The sequence below is a fragment of the Protobothrops mucrosquamatus genome, unplaced genomic scaffold (assembly GCF_001527695.2).
Source record: "Protobothrops mucrosquamatus isolate PMUCROS unplaced genomic scaffold, P.Mucros_1.0 scaffold583, whole genome shotgun sequence".
Lineage (NCBI taxonomy): Eukaryota > Metazoa > Chordata > Lepidosauria > Squamata > Viperidae > Protobothrops > Protobothrops mucrosquamatus.
This window is the reverse complement of record NW_015386883.1, coordinates 103,246-118,553: the sequence shown is the minus strand read 5'-3', so window position 1 is coordinate 118,553 and position 15,308 is coordinate 103,246. Positions and strand designations below refer to the sequence as shown.

Sequence of the window (15,308 nt, the reverse complement as noted above, 5' to 3'; positions counted from 1 at the left end):
CAGAAAGATGGTTGCTTAGTCCCTTGAACACATTCAAGGCAGGAAAATGCATCATTTCTTAGGAAAGTGGGTTCCATTGTCGGAATGCTGTTAGAGGTAGTCCTTTTGGTGTCTAGCAACTCATTGTTAAGCAGCGTAGTAGCTAAGTGAAACCACAACCATGCTTATGATCATTAGCTTCCCTTTGCTGACATGCAAAGGTTGTAAATGCAAGAATTGGTGGTAAAGTTACTTTTTTCATCACTCTCGTAACTGCCCCAAAGATGCTTTTTCAGGAGGCAACTGGACTTCCTTTGTTTTTCCTTGAAGACGTTTCGCTTCTCATCCAAAAAGCTTCTTCAGTTCTGAAGAAGCTTCTTAGATGAGAAGCGAAACGTCTTCAAGGAAAAACAAACAAAGCCCAGTTGCCTCTTGAAAAAGCATCTTTGGGGCAACCATGACCTGGATGACTGAGAATCTCCATAGATGCTATGGTAACTGCAAATTATCCCTAAACAAGGACCACATGTACTGCTATCCTAGAATCAGAGGCAATTTGATCAAATCCAAGTCTCCTTAGTAGGAATCCAAATTAAAACTTCTCTTTCAAATGGCTAGCAGGCCTCTGCTTGACTATACCTAACGAAAGGGAGTCCGTATGCATGAATTGCTTAGTTTTGCTGAAATGTCCTTACAAAATTGCAATTGTATTTTATAATTATAGACACAGCGTGTTTTGTCACACTGGTGATCGAAATAGGATGGCTGTGCTTGATTGGAACCAAAGACTTCTGAGAAGTAGGGAGATTGCTCTTTGTGCTAGATTAAAGCAGACATGCTTCAGAAAAGAGGAAAACCAAATCCTTTTTATGAAAAATATGCACAGCAAAATCTCCTCTTGGGTGTGCAGCTTTAGAGATATGCAAGGCTTTGTGTTGGCACATTGTGCTACAGCACGAAATATAAAATTGACAAGAATTCCTTCATTACAAAGGATTCTTTTCATCATGAAGAATGATAAGATATGAAACCAATTTTGAATGTATTTATTTTAATCTCAAAGGATACACATACCATATAATGTTGATTTATGATGCGAAGTGAATGGGGAAAGCAGGAAAAGATGTAAACTACAGTTCTGCTAATATATATGTATATGTGTGTATGTGTGAGAGAGCGTGCATTAATCCATGTGTGCATAGAGAGAGCAAGCAAATGTGTATATACAATGAACAGTCCCTTCATTCCATGGTATGCTGCTACTTCAATTTTTCTGATTTTCTCTAGTGAGATCCTTGGAGAGGAAGAATCTTTTCTTTTTTCAAATCCTTTTTGGGAGTGGCGTTGGGTAAAAGAAAACAAGTGTCTTTAGCTTAGCAATGGCTTCACACACTCATTTTTGTTCTTATTTCCATGGAAAAATAAAACCAACATTCATGCTACCAGGAACTGGCTTTGTATTCACTAAATTTTGGCAGTGCAATTGTAGGAAAGCTCTAGGAATGGCAAAAACAAGACTGGAGAATTTAGGCTCTTAAGTTGCCCATTCTTGTTTTAGATCAAGATAAATTTGCATAATACAATAATAGAATTCTGCACAGTCTCATACATAAGCTTGGAAACCAACACAGGAAAGATTTTGCCAAATGTCATTTGGGGATTAGTGTGCAATTAGTTGCTTCAATACCCTCTGCTCTTTCTCCTGGACACTTTTTATGCTACTGTAATAGAGTGCAAAAGTGCCATGGTTTGGCTGTATTAGTAACTGATATCCTTTTCTGAGTGTTTTAGTGCTTCTTCTCCTGCAGTGACACTCCCAATTGTTTATGAAAATTTATTATATACTCTAGCAATTCCAAAGTAGAAAACAAAAACTGTCCAATCACCATAATACAAAATAATAGAAAAGCACACAAAATGCAGTAGTAAACATTCAGAATAATATGAGATATATAAATGACCATATCTAGTTCAGTGCAGTGTTATGCACAATGAGTAGAAATATTTCAGCATGCATTTAAATTCCAACAGAGCTGTACCAACCCTGTTATTCTTTATTTTTTCCATTTGTATACTGCTGAATCTGCAAAGGACACCTTGCAGTTAATAACAACAGCGATCAACAGTGGTAAAGCCAACTATCCAAGTGCCATTAAAACATCTGCAAGAATAATGAATATATTTAAAATCTGATAAATAACCATAATAATGAGAAAGAACTGAAGAAAAGACACAACATACAAATACCTGCAAATAGAAATAGAACGACTGTGACAAAAGAAAGCAAAGATAGTAGCAATAGTAATAGGCACTTTGGGCGCAATCCCAAAACAATTGAACTAGTACCAATTGAACATCATTGGCATTGACAAAATCACTATCAGTCAATTGCAAAAGACAGCTATACTTGGAAGAGCTTACATCCTGTGGCAATACCTTTACCACCACGAAACACCAACATCTCCCTATCCAGGTCCTTGTCAGGACTCAACAGGGATAAAAATGTCAGGTCCAGTTTAAACATCTGGCTGGCTGTGACCAATCACAAAATGGAGCAGTTGCTAAAATCAATTATCATCTTGATAGAAGCTGTACATGTGCATCTCAGCTACTGATGAAGCAAACATCAGTTCTAACAAGAGGCCATTCGATAAGATTAAAGTCATGGAAGATAAGCAACAACTTCTAACCTCAAAAGAAAATAGGGGACAATCTAAATCAATTCCCAACATGAGCGCATCCTCAATTCTGGCAGAAGTGGACCAACTTTCTAATACATTAAATCTTATCAGTCCTTTGCAGTGTCATTCCCAAGACCTTGCTAATATTATGTGAAAACTGAGATCTTGTGAGAATTACTGATTTTGGCCAGTTTATTTCATTTGTGGGTTCCTTAAACCCTGTTCATGCTATTGTATGTTCATTACAGAAAAGAAGTAGAGCATTTTAAAGAGTTGAGTCAACAGCATCAACTCAAGGAGCATTTTAAAGAGTTGAGTCAACAGCATCAAAATCTCATTTCCTGAAACAATTAGCTTTCTCCACAACCACTAATATTTTTAATTTTCTGCCCTTGTCTGCCTCTGTCTGAAAAGAATTTAACTATGGTGGATAATACTTGGCCTCCCTTTGGATGACATCCTGTAATTATTTTTTAAATAAACCCTTCTTCCCTTTTTTTAAGCATCTCTGTAGATAGTGCAAATTTGGCAGAATTTGGACTGAAAAGCAGTTCAGAAAACTGGTGATTCCAATGCCGTCTCTCAGAAGAACCTGTGATTCGGGTTTTTCTGCTCTTTTTTCTGCTCATTGTCACAAATCAAAAAGACCATAGCACAATGTCCCAAAGCACAATGGATAAAATAATCCTCAAAGTTTTTCACTTTGCATTGCAATTGTATCTGGTCACCACAGCAGTACTTCATAGTAGATTTGCAGTTCTAAATTACATTTAAAGCAAGATCTTTGCATCTTCTCATATTTCTGGTATGAAAGGCTCCACTATGTTAGTAAAACTATACCTTTCCTCTAATAAAAAAAACTAGCCCAAATTTTTCCTGGCTGCACTGGTTTTCTGCTCTGATTTCTTTCAGTAGGCAGGGCTGGCTATACAAAGAGTTAGATTGAAACAGGGACCTTGGGCAACAGATATTGGGAGTGATGCAGGAGAAAATTGTGTGTTACACAGCCAGCCTTGTGCTCTTAAAGGTAGCCTCCCGTCTTAAGATGCAATGGAAAAATGTGTTCAGAAGAGATTGTGGGGCTGGGAAGAAAAGGAGGTGTATTCAAACAATAACAACAATGAGCAGATGGATATTTTAGGATTAATCTAATCTGGAAAAATATTGGTTATCTCATTGGTCCTGAAAAAAGTAGTTGAAATGATTCTCAGAGACTCTGCTTTAATGCATGTACTTAAAAAATGAATGCAAGAATTCTGTCTTACTCAGCTTTCAAGATTCAGTATATTAATGTTGTGGGAAGTTAACCCAGAGAAGGAAATATTAAAAGGCAGAAAGAAAGATATTGTTCATCAAAAGGATTTTTTAAAAGCATTTTTTGAAAAGCAGAAACCAAACCTGGCCTCATCTCTTTGCCCAAAGCAGTAGCTAGTCTTATACAAATGCAGATGTGGAACCATCAGAAAGTTGAAGCCAGAGCAATCAAGAAGACAAAGAGAAAATCTGCATACCCCACCCAAGCTCTTAAGAGTCATTAGCCCCATCACCTGGGAAGCAGGANGAAACTATTCCAAGCAGGGCTAGAGGGTATAAAAAGACCTTCTGCCCATGTGCTCCCTCTCTTTCTTCTCCTCTGCTGCTTCTTGCAAGGACCATCTGTCTTCTGCAATAAACTGTAACCTTCTTCCCAAAGCAGTCGCCATGTTTGCTTATTTATTCCCGGCTTGGATGAACCAGGATGAAGACTTACTTCTAACAATGTTTTACCTTCTTAGCAATAAATTAACTATTGAGATTCCTAGTGAGCTCTCCTGCTGGGTTGCATTCTGCTGTTGGGACTTGATGCTGTGCCATAACCATTGATAAACAAATATTCATGAGGAACTCCCGTCTTGAATTTTGCTCAGATTCCCTCAAATGTTTGGGAGGAATCGAGCAATAGGGGAGCAGTCACAAATATTGTCTGTTTATTAACTGGAGCTCTGAAAACTGTTTTTCCTTCTGCATGTGTAGACTAACTCTAAAATCAAGTGGAAAATATCTTCCAACACCCTTTCTTACCACAGGATTATCGATACAGGTTGTCCTCAATTTACAATCATTTGTTTAATGACCATCAGAAGTTATAGCCCAGGGGTAGGCAATCTTGGCTCTTTTATGATTCATGGACTTCAACTCCCAGAATTCCTGAGCCGACTCAGGAGTTCTGGGAGTTGAAGTCCACCAGTCACAAAAGAGCCAAGGTTGCCTACCCCTGGTATAGCCCAACTGAAAAAAAGTGACTGACAGACAGTCCTCCCACTTCTTATTGTTGCAGCATCCCCATGGTCATGTAATCAACGTTTTGGAACTTGGCAACACTCCTGTATTTACAATGGTTGCAACATCTGCAGTCATGTGATCACCATTTGCAACCTTCCCAGTGGGCTTCTGACAAGCAAAGTCAATGGGGGCAGGCTGGATTTGCTTAACAACTGTGTGATTCACTTAACAACTATAATGATTTGCTTAACAATCATGGCAAGAACGGTCATAAAACTCATTGAACAACTGCCTTGCTTAGGAATGGAAATTCTAGTTCATCATAAGTCAAGGATTAACTTGTAGGTAAGGATCTGAGATCAGAGGAGGACTTGTGTAATTTGAAGTAAAGATGTAAAAGAATTTGCCATGTAATTTGCTAGGATCAAATTTCCAGGAAGCAAATTCATCTCGCTTTTGAAGATGTGAAATGCGGCCAGGACATCCAACTTTCCCCCCCCTATTTTATCATAATAGTAAAGCTCAATACTATTATAGTAGCCTGGGCAGCTGAGTGCCTTTTGTAGCACTTCCTGGACCAACTATGAGACCACACAAATCATACAATCACACGTTTATTCCAGGACGCGTGACAAAAGAGATGCAATCTCCGTAACAAATCCCTTTAGCCATAAATATAAAGAAAGGGTTGAGAATCTGGCCATTTTGTGCATTTTCAGAAGTAAATAAATCTCCCCCACTACCCGGGATTTATATCCAGAGAATTAATTAAAAATCCAGACGTAAATCTGCTGGAATGGAACTCTGCCCGGTGACCAATCCACACATTTGTAGCTGAAAAATTTATTTGCTTTGTTCTTTCGTAGCTTTGATTTTCCCTGTCCCCATCACGTGTGCCCTAGGGCTACATTTTCTTCAGATGCATATGTGAAGAATGTCAGAAGTTAAGAAGAAAAAAGAGATTAGGGCCACAGCTGAAATTGTGAGAGCTTGATATAGGCCCAGTCAAAAAATGGCTGTTGTAGAAGACTTATTTTTCATAAAATAGGCAAGGCAATCCTTGACTTACAACAGTTAATTTAGTGACTGTTTAAAGTTACAACGGCACTGAGAAAGCGACTTCTTACACTTATGACCATTGCAACATCTCCATAGTCATGTGATCAGAATTCATAAACTTGGCAACTGACTCATATTTATGATGGTTGCAGTGTCCCAGGGTCACGTGATCACCTTTTACAACCTTTTAAAAGCAAAGTCAATGGGGAAGCCAGATTCACTTAACAACCATGTTACTAATTTAACAGTTGCAGTGATTCACTTAACAACTATGTCAAGGAAGATTGTAAAATGGAGCAAAAGTCACTTAACTGTCTTGCTTAGCAACATACATTTTGGGCTCAGTTGTGGTCATAGTTCGAAGACTACCTGCACTGTAAAATAGAGGGCATGGCCACTCACAAAATGCATGTAGTTCTCAACTTGTTTAGCAACTGTTCAAAGTTACAACGGCACTAAAAAAAGTGATTTATGACCCATACTCAAAGTTTTGACCATCATAAAACCCCCATGGTCACATGATCACAACTGGCAACTGGCTCATATTTATGACAATTGCAGCACCCTGCAGCCATGCGATCCCAATGTATGATCTTCTCTGCTGGCTTCTGACAAGTAATGTCAATGGGGGAAGCCAGATTCACTTAATGACTGCATGATTCACTTAAAGACTGCCTGATTTGCTTCATGACTGTGATAAAAATTGTTGTAAAATCGGGACTGCCTCTAACCATTTTACTGAAGATGAACTGGTTTCCTATCATTCCAATAAATGAGATTATACTGTATGTCCATTGTGAATTCTAAAGCAAATACATATGATAGTGGACATTGATGCTTTGTTTTGCAGTTTACCAGCTTTCTGGTTTTTTTGACTAAAATAATGATAAATTTATATCACTGAAGATGGGATCTGGTGCACACTAAGAGAAGTGTCTGGTGGTACATAGGTGCCTGCAGGTAGCATGTTGCCTTAGCATAAAGAACAAAATTCCGTCTTAATTCTGTGCTACTAAAATACTAACTTGGAAGAAAAACCCCACAATTTGGAATTTTAATGTCCAATTGTAATTTGTTCCCGTGTCCCTAAATGAGAACCAGATTGTGGGTTCCTTGGTGCTCTCTGAGTTTGGTGGTTTTCTGCACTGATGATATTATCTAGTTGGGTAATGAAGCTCAGACAGCACCAAGGGCCCCAGAGTTCAACCCTGAGCTACAAATATTCTCTTCCATTGAGAACCAGGTTCTTTCCTAAGACCCGTTATCCTCAGTGTGGTGCCCTCCCTATATCTTGAACTTCAGTTCCCATCCTTCCATGCTTATGTTGTGTCAGGATGATGAAAATTGAAGTCCAATTGTTCTGAGTGACATCAGGCTGGGAAAAACAGTCCTAAATCCTGTAACTGTTGTGATTCCTCGCTAGCCAGTGGATCCAGCAGCTGAGTGTAGGAATCAGATGAGGAGGAGGGGCCTGGAGTGACATTAGAGTCAGAGGAAGGCTCTGAGGAGCTCCAAGACTTACGGTTGGACGAGGAGCCTGGCCCCTCTAATCGCACTCAGGCTGAGACACAGCTGTACTGGAGCTGAGTTGGACAGCGATGAGGAACATCTGGGACAAATCCTGGATGCAGACAGGAGAAGAGAGTGGGACAGAGGAATGCAATGGGGCGGCTCCAAAGGCAAAGGAGAGGGCATTAGGAAGCCACGCCTTGGCTGAATTATAAAAGGGAAGGTGTGGGAGGTGCTGGTTGCCAAAGGCAACCATTCATGCTGAGGATCGAGTTTCTGTGGACTGTGTTTGTTTGCCTCGGACATTGACTCAGGTCTGTGAGTTCCTGCCTGTTTCTTGGAAGAGAGGTTTCTCCTTGTGAGTACAACAAGGACTCATGTAGGCTGGGACAGAACAGTAACTGTCAAAGAATGATTCTACAGTGTACTTTAGGTATCTTCTTTCGCCTACGTCCTTCTCTTTGGAAATTCGCAGACAAAATACATGGTGAGGTGGCATTCTGTGTCGTTCCATTTCCCAGTGCTGAGCATCTCCACACAGTCCTCATTCTCTTGGGTGTCCTGAGGCGCTCCTTCCTTCCAATTGCTGTAGCTTTGCAATGGTGTACGGTCTGCATACATGAACTGGCCTTCCTTCTCTATGTCATTCAGCCCTATAAAGACTCGGAAGAAGCCACTCTGGAAGACGTAGTCAGAAATCACTGCGTTAGCAGCTTCATTCTTTGGCATCGCTAAAATTCCTTCTCGAACCCTGCAGTGAGCGAGGGCTTCCCTGTAGTTCTTTTCTTCCTGAACAATGTAGTAGTATTTTTCTTCTGTTTCTCTGATGCCTGCTAACACTTTTAGAAAGAGAAATAAAAACCTGGTGTTGTTTTTATATAAAAAACAATAGCCATTTCAGGATACCTAAGTATATAATCACGGATGTCTATATATAATTATGGGAGACTCCTGGTGGTGCAGTAGTTACAGTGCAATATTGCAGTCTAACTCTGCTCATAGCCTGGAGTTTGATCCTGACTTGGCTCAGGATTGACTCAGCCTTCCATCCTTCTGAGGTTAGTAAATGAGGACCCAGATTGTTGGGGGCAATATGCAAATAATGTGTCTACATTGTAAACCACCCAGAGAGTGCTGTAAAGTGCTATGGGAGTAGTATATAAGCTTAAATACTATTGCTATAGCTAAGCACGACTTGGATACAGGAAAGATGTTTCTGAATTTGTAGTATCTCTCCAGCTTAGAATGTCCTGCATGCTGATAATTTATTTTAGTAATTCTGCCCCCAAATTCTGCCATTTCATAGTTAGGAGCCCTCGCACATCCCTTTGCTATATATTCTCAATTTTCATATCCTTAATTTATTAACTACCTTCTCTTCTTCCTAACCATCAACCCTGATTAGTTTCTTACTGAAAATTCATATCCAATATCTACGTCTCTATGGAACATATATTAGATACTGCTCTCTGGTATAGGTAGTCCTCGACTTATGACTGTAACGGAGGTAAGGGCGGTAAATATGTCTGTGTTGCCAAGCGACTAGAGTTCAGTCACATGAGCAGCCCCCATGTCAAAACTTTGAATCAAGGTTATAAGTCGGCCCAAGGTAGGTTTGTTGTAACTTCGAACAGTCACTAAGCAACTAGTCATAAGTCAAGGATTGCCTGTACTTGAGCATGATCCTTACTCACTCCCCCCCCAACATTTTGTCAAGGTTATGATTTAACAGCTAACCAGCTTATGTAATGTGAGATGTATGATGTAATGATGGGAATGACTCAGCAGGGTCTATGTCCCTTTAAGAGCCTTTGTATAAAACACAGGTGTCAAACTCGCTGCGTCACGTGACATGTTGCGATGTATCATGGCTTTTTTGCCAGAGCTGGGGTGGGCACGGCCTCCGTATGATGCAACCAGTCAGCGGGCCGGCAGTTTGACACCCCAAGTATAAAAGGAAGGCTCTACTGCTGTGTTCTCGCTCTCTTCTGTTTCCTGCTGTAGCTGCTGTGTGTTGGAGCCTGCTGTATTAACACGTGTATGTATATTGTTCCTGGTGTATGATATTGTAGATAGTGTAAGATAAACCACCATTTAATATAGACCACTGTTTACTGTGTTTACTCCTGGGTTATCTCAGCGTAATAAGACTGTGCATGCTTTGACACGTTTCCTGTATTGTCAGTGAATTAGCACATAAATTAGGAGAGTCTTGTCATCAAAATTGTTATCAAAAAGAAGAAAAGAATATGCCGCAAAAAATGGGCAGTTTTCCACTGAATTTTGATGGCATGATCTTTGAGAGATTTGGGCACTTTTGTACCACTTCCAGCCTTCCAGGAGTCTCACGTGAATCCCCAATTTAAGAGAAACAAACAAAAACTAAGGATGTGGAACGTACCATTCTTTACGAAACTAATGGAATTTTTGAGTCGAGCCACATTGATGTCCAGTTGTCCAACAACTTTGCGATATTTCCCACAATCACAGACGCCACCTAACTCAGTATAAATATAGAAACATTATAAGTAGCTGAAGTATCAAGATGGATAACATGATGCTATGAGTTTTGAGTCCAAAGCAACTTTAATGAGACCTGTCAATTCCCTCTTCCATGTCAATAATATATTAATTATAATTATTTATTATATTTATATATCTCAGTTTCTCACAAATCAAAATGTACAGATAACATTTGTCCTCAAAATAAATAAACAGGGCCTTAAGATGAGTTGGTGATATCAGAATAATTGCCTTGGCATCACAGATAGTCCTAGTTTAATGACTGCCTTGTATAGCAACTGCTTGCACTTACAACACTGATGAAAAAATAAATGTGCAACACCGGTCCTTCACAGGTATGGAAAGCAAAGAAAAGCTGAATTAAGAACATAAGCACAGTTACGATTTTACTTAGCAAACTCTTTGCTTAATGACCAAGTTGTCAATCCCAGTTGTAAACGAGGACTTCCTGTATTGTGGAAATGTTTGCCATTATCTTCTTCTGGGACTTCTTTTGAATTCCAAAACTAGCCTATTACAACCTAGAGGCAATTCTATTGCTGCTTCTATTTTGCAAAATAGGAGAGGCCAAAGGAAATTGAATTTGATCCTGTGTTGAAGTAAGAGTGGAGATTTGAAATTGTGGCTATTCATTTCTAGATACACAAATGGACCATATCAATTATATGCAATTATATTTGCATATTTTTTTAAAAAAATGTACTTTTTTTTACAAAAATCTGGTGGATTTATGGGAGTTAACAGTATCATAAAAAAGTAGAGTTTCTCGGGACAAGTATTAATATTACTACAGCCAGCAAGGTGCCTCCCCCAACTGCTTAGATGCATTAACATTCAATGGCTGTATTCACGTGACTTCATTTTATGATGTTTTTGCTGAAAACCAGAATTTATTTCTGATTTTCAGGAAAACTGGCCCATAACAAATACTGCAAAAAAATGTAAAATAGGGTTGGTTACAGCCATCCTTGGTCCTAAGTCAAGGACTAACTGGAAAAAGCAATCATTTTGGCAAGATGGCAATCATTTGACTCATGCTGTCTGGGGAATTCTGGGAGTTGAAGCCCACACATCTCTAAGTGGGCGAGGCTGAGAAACACTGGATCAAACCATAAACTTCTTAAATCAGCTTGCTTTGCATCATTTGCTAAGACACAAAACCAAGACAAAGTTAAAATTAACCAGGCTTATCTTGTTGTATGAATACCTCTCCTGTTTTTTAAATGCCCTCATAAAGTATGTTAAGTGAATACAGTCATTGGGTGTAGCATTAAATATGCTTTTTTGAATCTACATTTTCATAAAGGTTTAATTAAATGAAAATGGCTGAGGGCAGAGGGCTGGATCACCACAGCATTTTAATTGATGCAGGTCTAATTCTGGCTGAGGTGCCTGTACCATTTCAGAGTGCAGGTAAGACTTTATTCTTTCCCTTAAAACAGGCATGTCAAACTCGCGACGTCACATGATGTCGCGCGACGTATCGCAACTTTCCCCCATTGCCGGCAATGGGGTGGACGCGGTCTCGGCGTGATGCTTCCGTGGGCCGGCAATTTGACATGCCTGCCTTAAAACAACCCCTTGGCAAACAAAACTTGAATCAGAGAGCCAGACTGTGGCCGAGGTGACCTCTTATGGGGCTGTTTTGAACATAGCAATCCTATCTCTAGTTTAAGAATACTGTTCATTAAGAACATCTTCAGAAAATTGCCTTTTTATAGGTAGTTCTTGACCCAGGACCAGTGATGTTCATAAAGTGGGTCACCCATGTGACCGACCCTATTTTACAAGGTTTTTTTGCAACGGTCATTAAAGGAAACAATGGTTCGCTATGGGCTAGTTTTCCTGAAAATCAGAAGACCAATTTTCAGCAAAAACGTCATAAAATGCAGTCTTGTGACCACTGAGGGGTTGGATGGTCATAACCAGTGGTGGGATTCAGCCAGTTCTCATGACTTCGGCAGAACCGGTAGCTAATTTTTTGTTGCCCAGACCCACAATGGACTTCCGGAAGCGGCATCCACACAGAGAACTGGTTGTTCACATATTTGAATCCCACCACTGGTCACAACCCAGTTGTAAGTACTCTTGGGAAAGCCTGTTGCAGCTTCAAAGAGTTGCTAAGTGACCGATCATAAATAGAGGACTATCTGTAGCGTTAGTTTCTGAGCACTTCTGTTTAAAAACCTGCAGGTCTACCTACTCTAAACAGAATTAGCTTGACCAATTAAATCCAACAGAGAAAAAACTTGTTTCTGATTTCATATTTTGGGGAGGTTTGCAGGGGTTAGGATGGGAAATGAAACAAGGAAGTGCTGCTTTTCCTAGGCAAAGAAACAGCCTCCATTAGAGATCAGATCAACCTCCTCCTTATTGGTATTTCAGAAGCTTATAAAGACTTATGTTCTTGCAGACAGGTTTTTTTTTTCCTGATTTCATCATGTCCCCCTCATCATTTTCTATTTTCACTGATTTTAGTTCTCAGTTTAGCCTACAGCCCTTGGATGTCTGAGCTGTCTGCCAGGTCTGGCTCTGTTTAATTTCTCTGAGATCAGCAGTACTGGCTGGTACTGCCATCTGCTGTGATGCTGTGATGGTGACGCTAGGACAGGGGTAGGCAACCTTGGCTCTTTTATGACTCGTGGACTTCAACTCCCAGAATTCCTGAGCCAGCCATGCTCAGGAATTCTGGGAGCAGAAGACCACGAGTCGTAAAAGAGCAAAGGTTGCCTACCCCTGCGCTAGGATAATAAAACACCCTTCCTTGCCCTCTGGACCAACAGGCTAGGGTGCACAGTGTCTACAATTTGGTGGTCTCTGATCTAGAGCAGGGCTTTTCAACCTTTTCACCATTGTACCACTTTTAGGATATGGCAACATCTGAGGACCACCCGTCGCCTAGCAAGGTGTCAAAAACTTGACCCCCCCCAAAAAAGGAAAAAAGTGATAAAGTACAGGTAGTCCTCGACTTACAACAGTTTGCTTAGTGACTGTTCGAAGTTACAATGGCACTGAAAAAAGTGCCCCCCAAGCCACAGCCGAGCAAGACACCTGCCTGCCCTCCCGGTGGCGCTCTTCTTCCTGTCCGAGGTTTTCATTGTTGTGAGCATTTCTGTTGAGGATTGGAAGTGGGGGTGGGGTGGGGTGGGTGTTTGGTTTTTATTCCCCCCGTCTGCTGGGTGGTTGCAGCAGGTTTTGGTCACTTCACATGACCCTTGAACACTGTGACCGTCATAAATATGAATCAGTTGCCAAGCATCTGAATGTAAATCTCAAGACCCTGGAGATGCTGCAACATTCCAGCTGATCAGCGCTTCTTCTGGGCTCAGCAGAAGCCTCAGGATCAGTGCTGCTTTCCAGCTGATTGGCGCTTCTTCAGGGCTCAGCAGAAGCACCAGGATCAGCGCAGAGCTCCAGCTGGAGCCTGGCACTGATCCTGGCGCTTCCACTTCCAATTCTATCCACTGAGCCCTGACAGCCCCGAAGAAGTGCTGATCAGCTGGAAAGCGGCACTGATCCTGGCACTTCTGCTGAGCCCTGACAGTCCTGCAGCTCCAGCCATCTCTCGCTCAGGCTTGTGCGGTGCTGCCACCGGTTCAGCTCATTCCCCTTCCCCGCTATCACTTTTCTAGGATGGTTGTGTACCACCTGCCATGTGCCAATGTATCACAGGTGGTACCCATACCACTGGTTGAAAAGCCCTGATCTAGAGGACAACAAATGCTTCAGAAATGCAAAAGGAGAACAAACAAAGTTGTACCTGCTTTACCCTTCCCTCCAGTGACTCCAGACTCGCCCTTTACTCCTTTGTCACCTAAATAAAGAAAATGCATTGTCTTCAACTGGAAAGCTGCAGGCACATTTGCAAAATAGGCCTTGAGAAAGGGATGGAGCGCACAGGTGGATGGTCAAGGTAAATAGTTCAGTTTTACATACATTGGATTAAGATCTACTGAATACAGGTAGTCCTTGACGTACAACAGTTTGTTTAGTGACTGTTCAAAATTACAACAACACGGAAAAAAGTGACTTATGGCAATTTTTCAAAATTTCGGCCGCTTTGGAATTGGCATGTATTTATGACAGCTGCACTGTCCTCGGGTTATGTGATCACCTTGTGTGACCTTCTGGCAAGGAAAGTCAATGGGGAAGCCAGGTTCACTTAACATCTGTAGCAAGAAAGGTTGTAAAATTGGGGCAAAACTCACTTAACTAATGTCCTACTTAGCAGCAGAAATTTTGGGCTCAGTTGTGGGCAGAAGTCAAGGACTACTTGTACATTGGATTTAAGTTCTACTGAATACAGTTGAATCTATTTTGGTCTATTGCAGAGTTGCCAAGGCAGGCTCTGAAAACTTTTGCTTTCTGATAGTAAACTTCAGGTTTTAATAGATGACCCATTAAAAGTTTAAAGACTAGAGGTGGCTAGATGTGCCTGGTACCTTTGTTTCTTCAGGGAATTGCAGCAAAAATTGAGATGGACAATAGCTGTAAAGAATTAATGATATAATAATCCCCATTGCATGTAGGATATGCATTTCACTTCTGGAATTTTTTGCAGGTTTTAGAGTTAGGGGGTCTTCCTCAGCATGCCTGGCTGAGGAATTCTGGGAGTTGAAGTCCACAAGTCATAAAAGGGCCAAATTTGAAGACTCCTGTTTTAGAGGCACTTAACTGTATATGGACTTTTTTTAAAAATAGGAGTATAGGAGGTGCAGACGTTTAACTTTCCTTCTATCGCTGCATTTTTTGAGAACCCATCCCTAGTTGCTATTAGCCCCTGGTAGGACAGAATGCTCAGTAGGACTTCTGTTTTTAAAGGGAAAGAGATAATTTCCAATAGGACAGTTGGAGAGGAAAGAAGATAATATTCTGTATTTCTGCATTATTTGCAGTGGAAAAAAGTACATATGTACTAATCAAGGAGAGAAGCAACCTAGAACTAAGGAGAAACCTCCTGATAGTTAGAACAATTAACCAGTGGAACAACCTACCTCCAGAAGCTGTGAATGCTCCAACACTGGAAGTTTTTAAGAAGAGACTGGACAGCCATTTGTCTGAAATGGTGTAGAGTTTCCTGCCTGAGCAGGGGGTTAGACTAGATGACCTCCAAGGTCCCTTCCAACTACTACTACTACTACTACTTCTTCTTCTTCTTCTTCTTCTTCTTCTTCTTCTTCTTCTTCTTCTTCTTCTTCTTCTTCTTCTTCTTCTTCTTCTTCTTCTTCTTCTTCTTCTTCTTCTTCTTCTTCTTCTTCTTCTTCTTCTTCTTCTTCTTCTTCTTCTTCTTCTTCT

General features: G+C 40.7%; 1 protein-coding gene across 1 annotated transcript in view; it reads right to left on the bottom strand.

Annotated features, from left to right (window-relative positions):
• Window positions 1–1,418: 1,418 nt before the first annotated feature.
• The window catches only part of COLEC10 (collectin subfamily member 10), a 27,079-nt gene continuing 13,189 nt past the window's right edge, over window positions 1,419–15,308 (bottom strand). The window contains exons 5-9 of the mRNA XM_015817387.2: window positions 13,774–13,827; window positions 9,892–9,987; window positions 7,942–8,329; window positions 7,775–7,787; window positions 1,419–1,475 (exon numbers count right to left, since the gene is read on the bottom strand). Of these exons, the coding sequence (XP_015672873.2) occupies window positions 1,419–1,475; window positions 7,775–7,787; window positions 7,942–8,329; window positions 9,892–9,987; window positions 13,774–13,827 (608 nt within the window). The remainder of the gene's footprint in view (window positions 1,476–7,774; window positions 7,788–7,941; window positions 8,330–9,891; window positions 9,988–13,773; window positions 13,828–15,308) is intronic.